This window comes from Amblyomma mixtum, chromosome 4 (assembly GCF_055824585.1).
Source record: "Amblyomma mixtum isolate Tamu chromosome 4, ASM5582458v1, whole genome shotgun sequence".
Taxonomy (NCBI): Eukaryota; Metazoa; Arthropoda; class Arachnida; order Ixodida; family Ixodidae; genus Amblyomma; species Amblyomma mixtum.
In genome coordinates, this window is record NC_143015.1 from 155,795,287 (window position 1) to 155,816,711 (window position 21,425).

At 45.1% G+C, this 21,425-nt stretch overlaps 3 protein-coding genes across 4 annotated transcripts in view; 2 read left to right on the forward strand and 1 right to left on the reverse strand.

Moving 5' to 3' along the window:
* Nucleotides 1–14,946, reverse strand: part of rho-5 (rhomboid-5) — a 59,833-nt gene extending 44,887 nt beyond the window's left edge. Inside the window, exons 1-3 of one of the 2 annotated variants that reach the window (XM_089541006.1) lie at nt 14,475–14,946; nt 3,079–3,519; nt 1,559–1,679 (exon numbers count right to left, since the gene is read on the reverse strand). In XM_089541006.1, coding sequence (XP_089397132.1) covers nt 1,559–1,679; nt 3,079–3,461 — 504 coding nt within the window. In that variant the 5' untranslated portion in view covers nt 3,462–3,519; nt 14,475–14,946. The remainder of the gene's footprint in view (nt 1–1,558; nt 1,680–3,078; nt 3,520–14,474) is intronic. The other variant, XM_089541007.1, reaches the window with a different exon arrangement.
* A 1,999-nt stretch (nt 14,947–16,945) lies between these two features.
* Rpt5 (26S proteasome regulatory subunit Rpt5) lies at nt 16,946–18,325 on the forward strand. The gene has a single exon (XM_089541008.1). It carries the CDS (start codon nt 16,983–16,985, stop codon nt 18,273–18,275), a length of 1,293 nt encoding a protein of 430 aa, XP_089397134.1. The 5' UTR covers nt 16,946–16,982; the 3' UTR covers nt 18,276–18,325.
* A 371-nt stretch (nt 18,326–18,696) lies between these two features.
* mre11 (double strand break repair nuclease mre11) overlaps nt 18,697–21,425 on the forward strand; it is a 31,089-nt gene continuing 28,360 nt past the window's right edge. Inside the window, exons 1-3 of the mRNA XM_089541009.1 lie at nt 18,697–18,884; nt 19,328–19,460; nt 21,177–21,411. Of these exons, the coding sequence (XP_089397135.1) occupies nt 18,803–18,884; nt 19,328–19,460; nt 21,177–21,411 (450 nt within the window). The 5' untranslated portion in view covers nt 18,697–18,802. The remainder of the gene's footprint in view (nt 18,885–19,327; nt 19,461–21,176; nt 21,412–21,425) is intronic.

Here is a 21,425-nt window from a genome sequence, read left to right on the forward strand (position 1 = left end):
CCAACGATCAGTCACACTCGTCTGGCTTGATGATGCATTGATCCCCCTGCTAAAGACAAGTTATGGTCGGCAATTGCGCTGGTTCCAATTGTCAACACCAGAGGGCGTTAGTTGTCCATGAAAAGTGTTTCGCACCATTAACGCACGTTCTAAGCCTGACAAAAGTCATTTTCACCAAAATCGCCTACAAATACGGCGGTCTTGGAACGTTCTTCAGGAATTAATTTGGCGGCTAAAGGGTTAAAATCCACCTAACAAGCCTGCTTACTGGAGAAATATGAGCGATGGGCTGAAACTGACGCAAATACAAAAATGGCCTCAACTGAATACACACAAATATTCACACACTGCGCTTTATACGCTTCTAATTCCAATCTTTGTTTGATTGCAATCATGCATGTAACAAAGGCAATGTTGCCGGCTTTGTGTACACATGATGTCCAGCATCTTGCATCATGCTTTCACTTCACAATAAGAAAGACTCAATTATAAATGATTCATTAATGAACAACTGAAAAAAAAAACATTATTAATCGGAAATGATAACAAATAAATGCACTGCACATAACTTCTTATGCAGACCCTGGAAATTAGATTCCATGTTAAAATTTTGCAATAACTTGTGGACGCAATGTTTTGCAACATGGGCAGAACAAGTGGGCAGATAATTACCATTTCTGCCTTTACTCTCTGGATTTGTCTTTACTCCATCCATACTAAGTAGCCTCTTGGATGTCCATGATTCATTTCCGTGGCAGTATAAATTGCTTGCAGAGCAACTTTTCCTTAAAGGTGCACTGAAGAGGATTCTAAACATGTCTTTTTGCTGCGGGAACTCAATCCACACGTTCCTAGCATTGTTAGAAACAGGGACTTATTGCCCTGTGTGGCTGATTTCCCCAATTAAAACGATTTAACGTCCGGCTCCCGCCTTGATTTTTTGCATTCTCCCTCGTACGATGGGCGGAGTCGACCAACGCGTGGAGCGCCTTTCACCTAGTCCCGTGGAGGCTTTGCTCTCGCTTTATTTTGTTTTTTAGGTTTCCATGAATAAATAGTTTCATTCGCAGATAATATAGCCGCAAAATAAGCCCGAAGAAATAAAAATACATGCGGACTATTTGCTACTACGGACTACTACGTATTACTCCGCCGATGGCAGAGCGGCAAGCCGCCACGGGACTGGGTGAAAGGCACTCCACGCGTTGGTCGACTCCGCCCACCGTACAAGGCAGAATTAAAAAAAAAAAAGGCGGGAGCCGGACGTTAATTCGATTTAATTAAGGAAATCGGCCACACAGGGCATTAAGTCGCAGTTTCTAAGAAAGCTCGGAACGTGTAGATCGAGTTCCCGTGGCAAAAAGACAAGTTCAAATTCCTCTTCAGTGCACCTTTAACTGCTGACCGTTTTAATTTTTTTTTCCCCCGTTTATTCTCGTGTACTAAGCACAGCAAGTCTGGATTTAATCCTTCAATTGCACAGCCTCCAGTCGTCCGCAATCACTCGGTATAGCCTCGACTATTAATTTATAAAACTTGATATAACTCTGACAACCACCTTGATCTCGCCGTAGCGCTTGCTCAGCAGCCGTTTGCGTCGCAGCGTCCATCGTTGGCAGCTCTCGGGTGCAGACTCTTCGTCAAGGCCAAAGAACGAAGCCGTACTTTTCCTCACGTACCTGCGACACAATTAAACGCCAGGAGAAAGTCACTAACAAGAACCCTTAGATATTAATTTCACCTAGGTGTCTTATAGTAACTGCTTCCGCTAACAGCCATAAACAAACTCAAAACAGAAAAAAAAAAATGGGGGCAAAAAATGTACAATCGGGAGATACGTCAATGCTAACTGTATTTTTCAAAAAAAAAACTAAAGACATCTGCCTATTCTTGCCGGACTTCCCAAAAACTGTGAGCGTACACGACCCACTATGGGCTGTACTGTTTCAACTAAAAAGCATATTGCAAAATTTTAGCGCGAAAAACACGGACAGAAAGAGTAGACGACACGTCTACTCTTTCTCGTGTCGTCTACTCTTTCTGTTCGTGTTTTTCGCGCTAAAATTTTGCAATATGTATGTTAACCAACTCGCCCAATCTGCAGTATTGTTAAAAAGCATAGTTGCCCAAATGATGTCTTTCGTTCAATGCGAACAGGGGACCGCGAGAAAGTACAGTCGCCGTCAAAAGTAAATGGAAGGCGACTTTGTCAAAAAAATTTAATTTCTTTAAATCTAAAGCATAATGGTCCATGTTTGTTGGTGCACAGTGCAATTCGCACAATCACAATTAGTCTGCACATATGTATTCAAGGATGCATGAATTGAGCGTGCATTGACTAAATTTTTTCGTTAATATTGCCTTCCATTTACTTTTGATGGCACCTGTACATTGCTCTCAATCGTCCAACACTTTGACGTGCTTTTTCACTCCCTTTGTGTGCAACTTGTGTGAAATATTAAATTAATGACTTTTTATGTGCCTAAACTGGGACAGTGACTGCGTGGTATACAGAGCAGGCATGGTAGGTTATTTAAGCCCTCCACCACTGTCAGAAGGAAGCATTTTTTTAAAGGCATCAGTTTCATTGTGGCCTAACATGTTTAGGGGAAGCCCCCATGGTGGACTAGATTTGTAATGAGGGAGTAATTACTCATTACCATCTGCCTGAGTGCTCCTGTACGGCTACAAAGGAAAGCTATAGGCAAAGCTATACAGCTTTCGCAGAAGCTTCACAGTCGAATACAAATTCGTCCCGATACGGGGGTGTAACTGACCTCGTCCTACCACCTGCTAGCTGCCCTGCTAGCACAGCTGGTGAGCGACTGCCCCAGACAGGCAATGGTCCCGGGTTCGATCCCCAGACCAGGATGAATTGTTAAACTACGAAGCTTCAAAGAAAGCTGTGTAGCCTTCCTTTCTAGCCCTACAGGTAAGCTCAGACGGGTGCTAATGAGCAACTACTAACCAGTTTCATGACGACCCAGCTTAACCTACAACTTCCTCATTGTGACGCTTAAGTAGATCTCGTCTGAGCTTTGTTTACGGCTGCCTAAACAACCTGAAAAGTCGACTCGCCTCTTGATGGTCTCACTCCGAGAGAGCTTGGGTCTGCCTCGGACTTCAACGTCGTCATCGTCCGCTGCGGACGTAGCCGCAGCCGTGTGTGGTGCCACGGCAGACGAGACCGACGAGTGTGCCGAAGACGCGTGAGAGCCGTACGGTTGCTGAGATGGTGGCGGGTACGTGTGATGCATGGCTGCCGGCTGCTGCTGTGGCTTTGGTGGCTGCTGCAGCGACTGCCTCTGTTGCGACCGCACCGGCGGGAGGGTTCGCGGTGCGGGCACGGGAGGCGGCGGCTGTGCGCCCTCGAAGAGCGGGTTCTCGATGAGGTCTAGCGTCGGCGGTCGGCCCCCTAGAACGAGACGGCCCCTCCGGAGGCCCCGAGGGGGGCACTCCATGTCAAGGGGACCGCACAAGTCGCCGCGCCGTCAATGGTGACCCCGGATTCTGGGCCTCCTGCAAGAATCGTGGAAGATACACACCATTTACACGCAGGAAGACCAGTACGGGACAGAAAAACATGCAGCTGTTATGTCTAGAAGCTCGAGGAGAGGTGAGAATGGCTGACACTGTAGCCCCAATTCCCATATTCCCTTTCAATAACACACAGCAGCAAGTACAGTCTTTGTCAAAAGTAACCAGGCTGCATGGTTTGCTTCTCATTTGTATAGTAGAGCCTTTACAGCTTACAGTAAGGTCGAAAAGATCTTTGAAGGTGAGGACAGGGGTTCTCCTTACCATGCAGAGAGTTATAGCTTGAGGGCTGCCATAATAGTTTAAATAAGCTACTCAGAAGCAAAACCATGCAGCCTGGTTACTTTTGACAAAGACTGTACGTAATACATGCCGCCAGACAAAGGTCACAAGCTTTGCAGTGTTGGCTCAGGTGGGACACAGAAGAGCCAAGACTAGAGGGTAATGACTGATAAAGATTGTTTTCCTCCAGGGCTCTATGTATACAAGATGAACAATAAATCACATGCGGACAAGATGACCCACAAACACGTAATAAACGAGGACCACAAGATTTACCCCGAAAACCCCAAAATTTGCAGACTGAAAGTATGCAATGCACCAAACATTTGCAGCACGTACAACCAACACTGCCGTGTCGACGATGTCTGCTGGATTTCATGTAATGCTCGCTTGTCTCCAAGTGATTGTGTGTTTCCCAACACGAAAAAAAAAGAAGCCCAGGGGCCACGGTGATTTACCAAAAACAGCATGTGATGAGCTCAAGAACATAAACACACCACTCAATGCTAGGTAAAAGATGCATCCTAAAAACAACTCGGTGCGTTAGGATGGAAGCAATGCCATGCAGAGAAAAGAACACTAGTCTTGAATTGTACACAAAATGCTTGCGGGTACAAGAAAAGCTAGTCATTGCAGAATCTACCGTCGTGATTGTGGCCTTTGCTCCTTGATTACAGTGTCAATAATTATAGCATATGCCACAACTGTTGCAACAGATCTATAGCTAGAATGTAAATTCATTTGTGTCATGGAATCAACCTGCACTTCCAAAGAAGAGGAATCCATTTTAGGTAGCCTCAATCACAAGAGGCTATTCAACTTATCAGACTAACATTCAAAGTTCAAATTTCCATTTTTTTAAAACCTACGGGGAACAGGCATGTTGCATTATAATGCAGCAAGTGAAGTGGGCTGAATATTCATCGATTAATGCTGGCATTCAAGTAGACTCCATATTTCTTGATTTTTCTAAAGCTTTCGACAGAGTACCTCACAACCGGTTATTAATGTAACTAGCACTGCTTAATATTAACCCTCTTGTCATTGCACGGGTTAAAGATTTTCTTTTTTCCAGGTCTCAATTTACAACTGTCAATAACCACAATTCGTCTTTTTAGCCAAGTACACTCTGGCGTCCCACAAGGAAGTGTGCTTGGCCCCTTACTTTTCCTAATATTTATCAACGATTTACCGGATTCCATTTCTTCCCATATCAGACTTTTTGCTGATGATTGTGTAATTTATCGCAAAATTTATTCTAACACCGATTGCCAATCCCTTCAATCTGACCTGGATTCAGTAACAGCATGGTGCTCAACCTGGCTTATGCAACTTAATCATTCAAAAACTAAATTGATGTCTTTTACTAACCGAATGTCTCGAATTCAAACAGCATACTCCTTAAATAATAGCTCACTCGAGCTAGTCACCACGTATAAGTACTTAGGACTTCACCTTCATTCAGACTTAGCATGGAACCACCATATTAACCTTATGCTTGCATCTGCTAATCGGTCATTAGGTCTCTTAAAACATAACCTAAAGCATGCTCCTCCTCACCTCCGTGCTCATGCCTATACCACTCTAATTCGACCTAAAATTGAATATGCCTGGGCTATTTGGGACCCTTACCAATCTTACCTAATAAATAACATTGAATCATTGCAGAACCGCGCCGTTCGTTTTATTTACTCCGATTATTCACGTAACACCAGCGTCACAGCCTTAAAGAAACGCGCAGGTCTCCAGGATTTATGTCTCCGCCGTAAAATTGCACGACTGTCACTTTTTCATAAACTTTATCGTCATCCATCACTTCATAACGACTTTTTTTCTTTGCCTACTTCGATTTTTGACCGCCGCGATCATCCCTTTAAAGTTAGACGTTTCACGTGCAGAACATTTATCTATGCGCATTCATTCTTACCACGCACAATATCTGACTGGAACACTCTGCCTTCACATATCGCAACCACCACTGATCCTGATAAATATTTTAAACTTATATCTTCAATAACTACTGCTTAACTCTTCGCATGCATTGTTATTTTATTTGTTCATGGCTTCCTTTTTGCAGGGTTTGTTACTAAAAAGATTCATTGTATTAGTGTTCTGTTTGTATAATTTTAATAATGCAGTAATCTTCGTTCTTTGCCGCGCTGCCATTCTTTTGATTCTTTTGCTTACTTATATGTCATGCAAAGTGTCTTATTTGTGCTTTTGATTGATTCTTTTGCTTACTTATTTCATCCAGTGTGTCTTATTTGTGCTTTTGTTGTTTGTTTTATATTTGTGGGTTTTTTTTTATTCTGTTCAATGCCTGTGCCCCCCCCCCCTATGTAATACCCTCTCGAGGGCCTTTAGGGGTATTCTGTATAAATAAAAATAAATAAATATAGACCAGGCTTTGTTCTCTAGATCTAGGTATATTAGAGGTAGCCTAAGGCCCAAGGTGTATAACTAGTTTATTTGCTCTTGTTGTTGTGCAAATACTGGTGTCTAATGTATTTTCATAATTATGTTCTCGCTGTAATTTGCAAGACCAGCACATAAGCGTTTCTTTCTTTTTGAGCCATTGCCGCTTTTGTACCGTTAATGAGCTGCTGGGTTTCGCTAAGACAGTATCGGCTCTCTGTTTGCACCCCATATCAGCCCAAGCATTTTATTGTTGTTGTTATTAATGATGATGGTGATGCTGAAAAAAGTGTCCCGACAAGAGTGACTAGACTCCTTATGAAAGCAGTCTGTGCTGCATTCTACTTTAGCTGCCTGCCAGAGGAACTGAAACACTTAAGTTTACAGAGTTTCAAAAGTCACTGGTATTAAGCCTATTCCGGCACAATGCAATGGATGCTGACTGAATCGAGGAAAAAAAATTAAGAGGAAAAAGCTGCACGAACAAAAGAACCCAGCCTAATCTAGGTTAGAACCAGTACACTTTCGGCCAACATGCCACTCCACCCATTCCACAACAGGTGAGCCAGAGCAAATAGGCGGCGACAAAAAATAAATGAACGAGCGAATGAATAAAAGACAGCTGGGACAAGCGTCACGTCCGGCTATGTCACACGGCTGGCAAAACAGCACTCACTCTGACGAGTCCCTTTACTATGTCAGTTAGCACTAGCACATCTGTTACGGACACGGTGTCTGTTGACAGAAATGAAACGTTTCTTCTGTCGGGACTGTCAGAACAACCGTGGCGAGCTGAAGGGTCCGACTATCTATCCTCTTTGTTGCTTTTATTTCGATCACGCACTTTCACACGCTGCTCTCCTGTCACACAAAGCTGGCTGGACAGATGCTTGGTCGCTTGCGTGAAAATGAAACGATGGAGACAAGTTGTTGTGAATGAGGTTTAGACAAACTATGGTATCAGCAGACTCTTCACATCTACTGTGACATTATTAAACTTTTTCTCTTTTTCCTCCACGTTTGCTTCTGATGACAACTAAAATTTCTCGTTACAGTTCTTTAATAATCTATTCATTAATTTATTCTCATTACAGTTCTTCAAAAAAAAAATGAAAAATTGTTTATTTCTCTATTCTCTGTTCTAATGTGTCCTTACATCCCATTCCGAGCAGAGCAAAAGCTTGGTTAAAATATATTAATCAAAAACTAATTTCTCAAGTCGGAGTGCTCCCCCCGAACAGAGGCAAAATATTTTGCAGTCATAGGTCCAGCAGTTTTCTATATGACTTTTCTCTGTCCTATGGGTCTCTATGCATTCAGAAGCATGGGAAAAGATCTTATTACTAGTTAAGGCGGAAACTTGGGCTAGTTGGAAAGCATTTGGATTCATATTTGCTAGCGCTTAGTGAACACACGGGACAAGAACACAAATACACAGGACAGACGCTAGTCTTCAACTGCCGTTTATTCGAAAAACAATCAATATATGACATCTCGACTATATATGACATCTATGACATCTATGACTATATATGACTATATATGACATATATGACATCTCGACTATATGACTATATATGACATATAGTGTTTGGTTAAATATGTACACAGCACAATACATATCTATATCAAAACTACACATGATCTTGCGAAAAAGTGAGAGAAAATTCGCAGATACTTGGCTGCTGGTGGCAGGAAACTGATTTAAACACATCTACCAGATTTGAAGGTTGCTCAGAGAGCTCCTACATTGCTACACAATTCCAGCAAGGTGGCTATGTGAAAGACCAATGAGTATCCTCTACTGCTAATGGCACTTAGGCTGCTGAAGTGACATTTTTGTAAAAGTGCTCTGAAAGAGAAATGTTTATTACTCCCTTCAGGTGCTCCGTCTACATTTCTACACGCAATCTGAATGTGTTAAATCGTTGTGTAAAAGGGGTAATGTCCACTTATGTAAAGACTATAATAAAGTGCTAAAGTGCGTGAAATTTTCTTGACGACCAACTAAAGGCAGGCATGTGATATTAATGCAAAAAAAATCATTTTTAAGATAGATGCCTCTGCATTTTACAGCACCTCTTGTAAGGAACCAATGAGCATATAATTTGTTTTGCTTGCTTCACAAACTTAAGTGCTTTTGAAATGCCTCAAATGTGCCGATTTGCTCACATCATGACAAGAATCAATAAACACAGCATAAATAAGACCTTGAAACCGAAGTTGGGCCATGATGTGAGATAGCCTTTTCTAGATCAAGATCAGACATTGGAGCCTTGTTGGTGAATTTAATGCAAGCGGCAATGCAGTCCCACTGGCATGATTCGAGTCATCAACAGGACCGCGTCTGCAAGCTTGACGCTGGCTCACGATTACATTTGCCATCTATGGTGGTGCGACGTCATGGGACTTTACTCCACCGGCTACGGCTTGGCGTTGCCTACACCAAACACTATCTTCACAAGATCGGCATTGAAAGTAACCCAAATTGAGCACAGTGCCACACTCCAGAGACTATTGGACACCTTCTTTGCGAGTGCCCGAACTATACTGCTGCAAGAAGAACATTGGAGGCGACCGTGAAACGACTGGACTCTCGCCCTCTCTCTGAGGAAACTCTTCTGGGCGCCAGGACGAGATATTCTGATTGGTGGCGTGTGATAAAGGCCCTGCTCAACTTTTTGTGTGAAACAGGCCTGGATACTCGTCTGTGACTGCCTGTGCACAACCTACATGGTTAATGACATGTGTCGGTGTTTGTGTTGCAGACACCAGTTTTATGTGCGTCTACTCACCGCGATGCGAGTGCCAGCCAGTGTGGTGTGTGTGTGTGTAGACATCACCCGTGAAACTCATTGTATTATGCCATCATCAGCCTTCATTCGCACTTTCCTTTTCCTCCTCTTCCCTTTCCCCTGTGTGGAGCAGCGGGCCAGGGCCATATGTTGCCACCGGCCGACCTCTCCACCTTTCCCTCATTAAAATTCCTTTCTCTCTCTGGAGATAAGAGAGCTGAACAAAAATTCTAGAACTAGGCGCCTGGGAAAATGAAAAGTTTTTTTGTATGCCATCTGTGCATGCCTTAAGAGATAAAAAAAAAATACTAACGTTCCCCCCCCCCCCATTAGTTAATCATTAGTACCTGACAGGGTATTTAACTAGGACCCTTCATTTGCTGTTTTTTTTGTTTTACGGAATTCCAAAGGTAAAAATCAGGTTATATTTTTTCTATGCACAAGTTCGGGTACAAACTGGGTTACTACGCAAATAATTCAATAAACCGGGCTTTTTCTGGGCATATTTTGAAGCAAAATTCATTATACAAAAAGTGCTTGTTTTTTGGCAGAGAATTAAATCGTCCCTTAAATTATTATATAATAAAACACATAAAAATGGCAAGTTGCACTATAAAAGCTGCTTACTGAATGAGATATTCCCTCTTTTTGCTTAGTTATTGCAAATATATCCCCATGTGCATTACCACCTCCTCCACACCACTTCCGCAACCATGCAAGACTTGTGCTGCAAAAACATTAATTAAACAACATGGTGACTGTTTTATATGCACATACGCCTTCGAGCAAGATGTCGTTAGCATGGATAGCACTCGATACAATAATGCCAATGAGATGTCCGCTGGATACCCATGTTTTCGTTTCTCGCTTCTGGACCTCACTTTTCTAACTTATTCTCAAGTGGAGCAATGTCTTGAAGAATGAGCTTTAAAAGAGGTTTAAAATCGTCACTTCTTTGTACGCACCACTCTAGAATGAACACAAGACATCTGCTAATTTTGGAGCAGTGTCTTCAGCTGTGCACACCAGAAAAATATGTCCTCTGGGGGTGCAATTTTGGATCGTCTGAATTTCGAAAAATCAATTTGGGCTGCAAGCATTGGTAAAACTGGGTTTTAACCAAAAACAAATAGCCCTAGTTATAAATGTATCGAGGTTTGACAAGCATATAATGTTATTATGCAATGCACTGCTTAATTGTTAACATTCCCGATGTTCACTCCTGTTCTTTCATTCATTCATTCATTCACGTGCCTACAGTGCGTCCCAAAAGCATTACAGTAGGGTTTTTGTGTAATAAAAAAAAAGTGACATGTGATCATGCGAAACAACGAAACAATTGTCAAGGCAAAAAACCTCAAAGCATGGCAAATTATTCAAGGCAAAAGAGGAAAGGATATGAAAAACGATCCAAAAATGTATACATATTGTATTTACGATCTATATGTATTTTCATGTATATATATTTGTGGTCCAAAAACGTATACAACATCATCATCATCATCAGGCTGACTATGCCCACTGCAGGCCATGTCTCTCCAATTAACCCTGTCCTTTGCCAGTTGCGCCCATCGTATCCCCGCAAACTTCTTAATCTCATCCGCCCACCTAACTTTCTGCCGTCCCCTGCTACGTTTGCTTTCTCTTGGAATCCACTCCGTTACCCTTGAGGACCAGCGGTTATCTTGCCTTCGCATTACATGCCCTGACCAAATGCATTTCTTCCTCTTGATTTCGACTAGGATGTCATCAACCCGCGTTTGTTCTCTCACCCACTCCGCGCTTCCGATCTCTAATCGTTACACCTAACATTTTTCTTTCCATAGTTCGTATACAACAACCTTACTCAAAATGTACCCTCCTTTAAGCTGTTCCATGTATATGTTATTATGAAAGGTGGGCACATGCTTTCCAAAAGCCAGTCCAGCAATATTTTGCCCCCACAATAGATATATTTACTTGTACAGTCTCTTCAGGTGTGATGTATCACTGCACTATGCATCAATAGTGCCCACATTTCCATACAGCTAGACTAGTAGCTCTCATATTACATGTTAAATGCTACCACAGCTGACGGCACAACCACTGTTCTGTTGAGGTGTGGCTCGTTTCATGGCCTCCATGAAATTTTGCAAACTGAATCACGTACGACATGCCGCAGTCAAAATTCCACCCATCTTTCAAATCTCTTACTACACAACATAGATTTTGATATGCCCACTAAATTTCATGCTTAAAGAGCACACTAGTAAGATTTCCCTCTATAAAACAATGCACAAAACAGTAACAAAAGAAGGAGTAAAGACACCACTAGCTTTCAGTTCTCAGCTTTCCCTGGGGTTGTGGATATATTAGAAAAAAAAGAAACAGATAAACTGCACGCAAAACATCTTGCCAGCAGTGCAGAGTGGCACTATAGTGGCATCATGCAGAATGGGCAGTTCATCACCATCATCATCAGCCAAGCTAGGTAACACTACAGGTCAACGGCCTCATTCACCAACCTCCAATCAGCTGTCCAGTGCCAGATGCAGCCACCCTTTCCTAGCTAATCTCTCAATCCCATCACCCAACCTGAATCTCTGACGTGCACAGTTCCTTTCCCTTAGTATCTGCTTTGTTACCTCAACAGACAACTGGTTGTACATACAGTTCCACAGTCCATAATTTCTATAATCCACACTCATGATACGCATCGATAATCCATCTTCTCCTCTTTATTTCCACTAAGATGGATACTGACTGGAGTTTGTTCTGTAACTCATGCAGCACCCATTCTGTTCCCTGATGTAAGCTCTACTATTTTAACTATCATAGTTCACTGTGCTGCAATTACAATCTAACATCAAGCTTTTACGTTAGCCTAAAATTTTTGCAGGATACAACTGTTCCAAGTGTTCTCTTTCTGAGGGATATAAGTAGGCTGCTTTTAATGATCTTAAGAGTGCCAACCAAATGTGCTCCAACCCATCCTTATTCTCCTAATAGTTTCTTTCTTATAGTTAGGATCTGTGGTCACTGCTTGGCCAGGGCAGATGTATTCTACAGGTAGAGATTGACTGATTGAAACAGCTTTTATTTCCATCAGAAAAAGGGCATCAACTGGTAGGACCTCGCTACATATTGTCCACCATTCCTCGTACATTTTCCTGACATGTATTTCTTCTAAGCGGTGTTCAGAAAGTTGGATTGGGAACAACTAGCAATAAAGGTTAACGGAGAACACCTTAAAAATCTCCAATTTGGTAATGACAAACTCCTACTAAGGAAAACCGGGGGTGAACTGCACTGCACGTCGGGAAAAGTACAATGATCAGCTCATATTAATGTGCGGTTATGAGAACCTTATCGAATAAAACAAAATTAAAGAAAAGCAACAATCGCAACGGTGGCGAAATCGCTCTGGGGCGCCGCACTTCCAAAATCAATCATCACCACGGCACGGAGAGGCACGGCGGTGTGATGCCGAGGCGCATTAAACCAAAGCGACTGCCTCGAGCGCTAAAAGCGACACGCCAGCAAAAAATTACGCGTCAATAATTGATTCCCCGAAACGCAGAAAATGCACGCAGGCACCATTTCTCCCATTTGCATTTTGCCGGGTGCACGCACATCGATTTGTAAGTGAAACATTACTCTCGAAAACACTAGGCCAGCACGAAACCACAGCCAATCAGCGCACACGTTAAGCACTACCATTTATTACTACGTCTTTCAACCGCAAGCTGTCTTCGCTGCTGAGCACGTCTGTATTGAGACGAAGCTGCTCCTAACGAGCGAAAGAGCGCCAATTAGAAAAATCTTACTCTACGCAAAACAAAAAAGAAAAAAAAAGATGAAAGAAAACCACATATAAATAAACGAAAAATTAATAAGCAGCTCCACACACGACAAAGGTCTTCTGCAAATATGCGATGAGCTAAAAATACAATTTCCGACGCACACTGCGAATGGCACTGCCCTCGGATTTGGCTCGAGCCCTTACACGGTTACACCCCAAGAGTGCAAAAGTTCCTCTTTCGGAGAATTCTCCGAAAAGAATCGAGATAAAGAGAAAAGGAAATCCGCAGCCGGGTCAACCAACGGGTACTTTAGCGGCGATGGATATCCTCACGGTCTTCGTGCGAGGCCATATCTCCGCCTACGCCGTTCCACCGTCAAGAAGCAATCGAAGCGAGCAAGACCCCGTTATCAAGCGGCCCGGCCGAAACGTTATCCAGCCCCTTCGGCAATATCCTCCAAGATAAAAACGCCCACACCGTCCATAGACTCCACTTGCAAAAGCCTGTCACACCTGACCCAGATTCACCGCGCCGCTCGGTCCAGTGACTGATCGAATCAGCGCCAACGGTCGGCGGCCACACAAACACCACACACACCACACCGCGTTCTAAACTCGCTAGAAACCGGAAACGCAGAACCAGGCAGGCGAAGAGCAGTGGGGGGGTTGCTCCTAAATTTAACCACCGCCACCCTTCGCCCCAGAGAACACGACTTTGACGAACCGCACACGTCTCTTCACAACAAGGTTTATGCAAACATCCAATGCCAGATCTAAAATAAACACTGAACTCAGATTTGTTTCCAGCGCGCCCCAAGATCACCGCTGTTCAGCAAAGCAAACCTCTCCAAAACAAACGCGAAGAAACCCCCTAGGCCTAAAGGATAGTCCAGCTCTCCTAAGCGCACCTTGACTGCACCTTTACGGATTAAACCGAGGATGCCGCCGAGCACGGCGCGCGAGAACTACAGGGGAGGATCATCATGTGTCCGCAGCATCGATACTGCCGTTTCGTCAAAGAATTCCAACGGTTTATTAAAAGGTTTCGCTATGCAGAGCTCGGTAATATGCACCGAAAAGCGTCACGCTCAAATCAAACGCGAAGAAAGCCGAACAGTCCTCCCAAAAAAGCCGGAGGTCACGCACAAATAAAATGCTTGCCAAGCCTCCCTCCCTCGACCAGAAAGCGTCAGGTGTTTCCGCGCACAAACGCTTCCAAGGCGATCGCAGCCCGACGTTTTTTTTTTTTTTTTTGGTCTCCAGGCGCATCAACTGCGCTTTCTAGACGCGCAAATTTACCAAGATCGCAAGCTAGACGCGTTCTTGGAAGCCACTCCGCAAAGCGACAGGGAATCCGCACGCTCAAAAGAAAAAAAAAGAAGGAAAAGAAAGGCCAGGGGCGAAAACACCGCAGAAAAAGCAAGCGCTACAGAGCGGAATACATAATCAACATGCGCCTATCGGCCGTTCGTAGCTCGGCCCCTGGCGCGACTGCTTCACCCGCGATCAGCCACGCCTCTAAACAGATCGCACCGTAGAACGAGCAAGCCCGTTTTACCGCAGCAACGTAGACCGTCGGCGATTAGCTCGAGAGGCGGGGGGGACGGGGGGGTGAGGATACGCGAATTTTGCGAGTAAAAAAAAATAAAAACGGGGCTACTTACCACGTTAGGCTTACGTTCCACGGGCCAGCTTTGCCGCGCGGCATCTCTTCGTGAAACTCGCTGCTTCCTTTTTTCTTACTGCGTATCTTTTTTCGGGTTTCGGGAGCCAGTGTTTTCCAAAATGTCACCGATCCACGCACACAAACACACGCACGCACACACAGGAACGCACGGACAGAGCCGACCTAGGAAGCGCACTTCGGCGGTCAGTTTCCTATCCGCACCGTTCGCCCAGCATCGTGGCACTCAGCGGCGACGGACTGCGGCGATCTTCATCGATGCTCGGCGCACCCGCACGGCCCATTTTGTCGCTTGTTCGACGCTACACGGTGCACCCGAAATTCGTCCCTAAGCCACACGGCAGCCATGTTGTTACGCTCGGATTGAGCTACGGGCGCCGTCTACGCGGCTGACGCGCACACTACGCGGAAACGGGAAATGACCGGGCGCCGCTAAACCGACGTCGCCGACGTCTTCTGAGTAAACCAAACCCAGCGCTGAGGCTTTGCGACACCGTTACATACTTTAGAAACTAACTTTGCAAACACAGCTTTAGAAGCAAAGTACATGTAGTACTTTCGAACGAATATGACAACTGCCTAAATGAAAGATGACTTCTGCCAACCCTCTGTCCGTCTGAGACTTGATCGTTTACCAAAAAACTATAATTCTTATGTAAGCTTAGTGCGCCTATCGGATAAAGGCAAACACATAAAAACTGAGCCAACTACTCCCTGTGAAACTTGTCATTTGCCAGAAATTGATTCGTACGAAAGGTCCTTGAGCTACCAGAATCTAAAAATCGACTCAAAAGTCAAGATATTTGCATACATTTGCTACTGCAAATGCTATAAGAATTCTCATTCTTGTATTCAGTGCATATATAGGCTGAAAAAAATAAAACACACATATAACCGATAGGCAAATGACGCGCCTGTTAAAATGTCTCAAAAGGCGCCACGGCGAAGAAAAAATTCGGGATGAAGCACCAAAAAAGTGGCTGGCGGTTTTAGCATTGCTAAGCACGAAATAATATACAATAGAACGATTTTCAGTGAGAAAGCACTTCTAGCCGCGCACTCCCCGCGGGTTTCACATTAAACCTGTGCGTTCAGGCCTCAAGTTATGCGCCTCTCCTTTTCCCAGAATTTTGAGGAAAGCAAGGCGCTACCTGGGTCAGTGGACACCTCAATCGCGCTAGGAGGTATGTGGCGCGGTGGTGGTGGCGAAGAGAATACAGAGATGTGTTCGAGGGAGGTGGGGGGGACTTCCATTAGTGAGAAGCCTCCCTACATACTTGTTGGAGTCCCTAGTACGGGACACAATTAATGTATAGAAGCCGCCGTCCGGGCCCTCCAGACCAAGACGGGTGGTGTGGCGTCCACTCCCCCACTCCCCCACTCCCCCCCTCCCCAAAAAAATAAAAATAAAACTTGCTTCGCAGAATATATTTCTTACCAATGCTAAACCGCCAGCCATTTTTAGAGCGAAAGCAGTTCTAGCCGCACTCCCTGGGTTTCAGCGGTGTGTGTCGATCGGTGTATGTGTGTGAAAGCCTCTCAGTACTGGTTATGGCACTCGGCTGCTGACCCGAAAGACGCGGGCAACGCGGGTTAGATCTCGGCCGCAGCGGTCGAATTTCGTTGGAGGCGAAATTCTAGAGGCCCATGTACTGTGCGATGTCAGAGCACGTTAAAGAACCGCGGGTGGTCGAAATATCCGGAGCCCCTCACTACGGCGTCCCCCAAGTTTGAGCCGCTCTGGGACGTTAAACCTCCATAAACCAAAAAAAAAACTTACTGCTCAGAGCCTTCTATTGACCCAGTGTCCACTGACCCTAGAGGTGTCCACTGACCCAGCGAGCCAGTTCCGTAACTGGCTCACAGGGTCAGTGGACATCTCAATCACGCTGTGAGTAGGCGGATGCGCCTTTCCTTTTCCCAAGACCAGTGAAAAGTTATGGGGCGGGGGGGGGGGGGGGGGGGGGGGGGGCGCCAATGCTGCAGACGACGCGGATTAATAATTAATTCTGATCAAATAAGGAAAGTAGAGCATCAAGCTTGGTTAACCGAGAGAAGCATTACGGTGCGCGTTTAGCGTTGCAAAAGTCTGTATGTTTGGGCATCCAGGATTGGAATTCTAGAAGCTGAAATTAAGCAGCAAACTTATGCTGGCTAATTAATGTCCTTAAATTACGTATACGCGTGTTTTAACTTGCCTTATAAATGATCAAATATCAAATCACCAGTAAGGAGTTGCCGAAACCGAAACTGAAACCATTTACTTGAAGAGCGAGCAAGGGCAGTTTGCGTTTTAATATATACTAATTAACTGTCTCTCGTTCTGGTTGCTATAAAATAATTTTTTAAGCGCTGAAATAACATCGTTTTTATTACTGCCGGGAGCGTTGCGGATGCCGAACTGATACTCATTGATGTCGTAAATCGGAGCACACGTTGCCATCAACATCAGTGTGAATCGTGAAATTTTTGTGTGGCCGGCGAGAAAATGGCTGCTCCTCCGTCGCTCGACGACAAGTCTCTGTGGCAAGATGACGATTCTTTGGGCGAAGAAGTGCTGCGGATGTCGCAGGACGAGATCATCAGCCGCACGAGGCTTCTCGACAACGAGATAAAGATCATGAAGAGTGAGGTGATGCGCATCTCGCACGAATTGCAGGCCCAGAAGGAGAAGATCAAAGAGAACAACGAGAAGATCAAAGTCAACAAGACGCTGCCGTACCTGGTGTCGAACGTCATCGAACTGCTCGACGTGGACCCACAGGAGCTTGGCGAAGAGGACGGTGCCAACGTGGACCTCGACTCGCTTCGCAAGGGCAAGTGCGCCGTCATCAAAACATCGACGCGCCAGACCTACTTTTTGCCAGTCATTGGTCTCGTGGACGCCGAGAAACTGCGCCCAGGCGACCTGGTCGGTGTGAACAAGGACTCGTACCTTATTCTGGAGACTCTGCCGCAGGAATATGACTCGCGTGTCAAGGCCATGGAGGTGGACGAGCGGCCCACCGAGCAGTACAGCGACATCGGAGGTCTCGACAAGCAGATTCAAGAGCTGGTCGAAGCCGTCGTGCTCCCCATGACACATAAGGAGAAGTTCGTGAACCTCGGCATCAGTCCTCCGAAGGGAGTGCTACTCTACGGACCTCCGGGCACGGGAAAGACCCTCATGGCCCGAGCCTGCGCCGCGCAGACCAAGTCCACCTTCCTCAAACTCGCAGGTCCTCAACTCGTTCAGATGTTCATCGGCGACGGAGCCAAACTGGTCAGAGACGCGTTTGCGCTAGCCAAGGAGAAGGCACCGGCCATCATATTCATCGACGAACTGGACGCAATCGGAACCAAGCGTTTCGACTCGGAGAAGGCCGGAGACCGAGAAGTCCAGCGAACCATGCTGGAACTGCTCAACCAACTCGACGGCTTCAGCTCAAGCGCCGACATCAAAGTCATCGCGGCTACCAACAGAGTCGACATCCTCGACCCCGCGCTGCTCAGGTCGGGACGACTGGACAGGAAAATCGAGTTCCCGCACCCCAACGAAGAGGCGCGGGCCCGCATCATGCAGATCCACTCGCGCAAGATGAACTACGACAAGGACGTCAACTTCGAAGAGCTGGCCCGTTGCACGGACGACTTCAACGGCGCGCAGTGCAAGGCGGTCTGCGTTGAAGCCGGCATGATTGCTCTGAGGCGCGGAGGCGACAAAGTGACACACGAGGATTACATGGACGCTATCATGGAAGTGCAGGCCAAGAAAAAGGCCAACCTCAACTACTACGCCTGATTGGAGGGGAGGCTGTTTTTTTTTTTTATTCATTAAAGTACTTTCGTTCATCCAGTGGTCCGCGTTGTTCTGATGCCCTTCCAACACAAACAAAGTATGCAATTTTTTCTTGTAGGCACGCTGGCTGTCGTGTGAAACCCAGGAGCGATTGTAGGATCTACACGCCCATCTCGTTGCTGCTATGCAACTTTAGAATGCACGCAAAAAAAAAAAAAAGCCAATAGCCGTTTGGTGCCTTATGTATGACTGGCTGAACTCATATCCTTAAAGCTTTCATGCTCGTACCAATAAAGGTCGTTGCCTCTGCAAGTTTTGCAGATGCGGCCAAAAAACTCAATTTTCGTTGTAAAGTCGGCTGCACCGCGTTGCTCAGGAGAAGACGTCAAAATATTTTCGCGGGCTATTCACACGTCAGTTTCTGGTTGCCGCGATTTCTAAAGGCTTGTCGCAGCATGTTGACACATTGACTCAACTCTGTAGAGTGTGTAATATTTCCGCTTTTTACGAATGCTTTTCCTCAAGCATAAATGATGAGTTCTTCCGACGCCTTCAAAATCCTTGTCGCCACCGATTTACACCTCGGTTTTGAGGCGAAGGACGCAGAGAGAAGTAAGCATGCTTTTTTTGGACTTGCTATGCAGATAACACCGCTTCGATCAAAAGGCTTGAAAGTCAGTTTGACATACCTTCTTGCAGCCACAAAATTAGGATCGTGACCTTAAGATCGCAGAATTATGATCGTGCCTGTATGATCGCTAAGTTTTGCTTTGAAGGTCGCAGCAAACTTGTTGACGGCATGGCATAGTAGGCATTGTCGTTTTTCGCATACCGGCTTGCAAATGCAGTGTACTTTCACTCTGCCGTTGCCTACATTTCGAAACATTCTTTACGTCATGCAAAACTTCGACTTACATACATGCTGTGTACTCAAAGGGGTGGACGGATGCAGCACATCAGGCGGGAAAAAGGTTTCAGCAATGTACGACATTGTGATCACATTTGGAGACGACACTGTCAACCAATGCGGCGCGCTTTTCTTTTTTCTGCTACAGAACATGACTCCATCAGGACGTTCGAGGAGATACTTCAGATTGCAACGCAACAAAATGTTGACTTCATTCTTCTTGGCGGAGATATGTTTCACGAGAACAAGCCTCCACGTTGGGTTGAACATGAGACATTACGGTATGTAAATGCTTCATGTGTTTGAGGCTCTGTACTGTGTGCGTTGTGTTACCATTGATGTGGATTACAGTCCTCCTAGTTGTTGTATGTTGGATTTCACATGTGTGCATAGTGTTTTTGACTGGTACACAGGTTCCACCTCAGTCTTCAACACATAGTTCTCATCTGTAATGAGGTTGTTGACAGCAGTTGCTGACATTTTAGATCTAATTCAAATAAAACCGCCTTTTCATTTCTTCATGCACTTATCACTGTGACAGAATGCTGTCCATTGCGATATTCAAGGAGAGTGTTCGCACACAGCGTGCGAAATGTGGATCGCTTCTACCTATAAGAGCTGTTGGAAGACATTGCATTGCTGTTGAGTTTTGAAGTGGAATTGGCAGCTTGGGGCAAAAGCGACCTATTTTATTCAGTGTTCACTGGTATATCAAGGAGAACAACGCTCGTGCAGAACTGTGCCTGTACGGAGGCGGCTATACAAAGTTGCGAGCTATCTATTAAGCAGTGCACAGGATTAGAAAGGACTACATAGAAAGGCTACATATACACACTGCTTGTTTAATGACTTCAACAGAAGAGGCGGTGAATGCCAAGCACTTCACCACATCTCTTGTTGAAAGGGACGTCGAGGACAAATAGAAGTTGGTCTGTATCTGCGGGTTCCTGTGTTCTAATGACGGAGATGCTACTTTCAATGAAAACTGAGATTTCATAACTTAGATGCAGTAAAGAAAATGAAATACAGATGTCACTTCATTAGCTGTTTTTGCAAGCAGACTGCAGTGTGTCAAGACAGATTTGTTATGCAGATTCCTCAGGCTAAGCAACACCTCCATTAATTTTCAAACGGTGGTCATGAAATCCTTTTCGGTATGGACGTCGTGAGTTTGAGTCAGATGGTGGGAAAATTTTAAAATCCAATTTTCTCAGCTATATCTGTTTGTCTTTCGCTCCTGGACAAAGAACCAGTAAGAACCACTTTAGATGTTTACATAGTACCCGCCGCGGTGGCTCAGTGGTTACGGCGCTCGGCTGCTGACCCGAAAGACGCGGGTTCGATCCTGGCCGTGGCGGCCGAATTTCGATGGGGGCGAAATTCTAGAGGCCTGTGTACTGTGCGATGTCAGTGCACGTTAAAGAACCCCAGGTGGTCGAAATTTCCGGAGCCCTTCACTACGGTGTCCCTCATAGCTCGAGTTGCTTTGGGGCGTTAAACTCCAATAAACCCAACCAACCAATCTTTACAAAGTACAAGAGTTTTTGGAGCTGTCTTCAGTGTCCCTATTATAGTAGACAGGCAGTATGAATGGTTGAAATCTGAAGTTTGACAAAATCTTGTCTGGTCAGGGAGTAACTTCATTTCAACAGAAGAAAGGGAAATGCCTACCATCGTCTTTTTTTGATCCAAACAATTGGTCAGCTTCTTCTGTTTTTTTTTGGGTTGAAATGAGTATGAGTTGAGCTTCTTCTGTTTTTTTTTGGGTTGAAATGAGTATGAATGGTTATAAAGTATTGCTTATGTCAACAGAAAGCTGTCACTGCACCATAATATGAGTCATTAGCCATACGTGGAGCTTTGTGATAGCTGAGTTGCTGAGCAGGAGACAGTACTCTTTACTGGCTCCGATGGATGTTAAATTCAATTACTTCTGAATGGCCTCTGAGGCTGCTTGTGTGAAACTTGTACTGAATGCTACTTTTTTATTGTCGCAGTTTGCTACGGCAATACTGTCTAGGCGACAAGCCTGTGCAGTTTGAGATCCTAAGTGACCAGGCAGAGAATTTTGGCTTCTGTGCCTTCCCCAACGTCAACTACGAGGATGCCAACCTCAACGTCTCGCTTCCCGTGTTCACCATTCACGGCAACCACGATGACCCGACTGGCTCAGAGAACCTCAGCATCATTGACGTCCTCGCTACATCAGGGCTTGTCAACTATTTTGGAAAGGTAGTGCCTTCTTT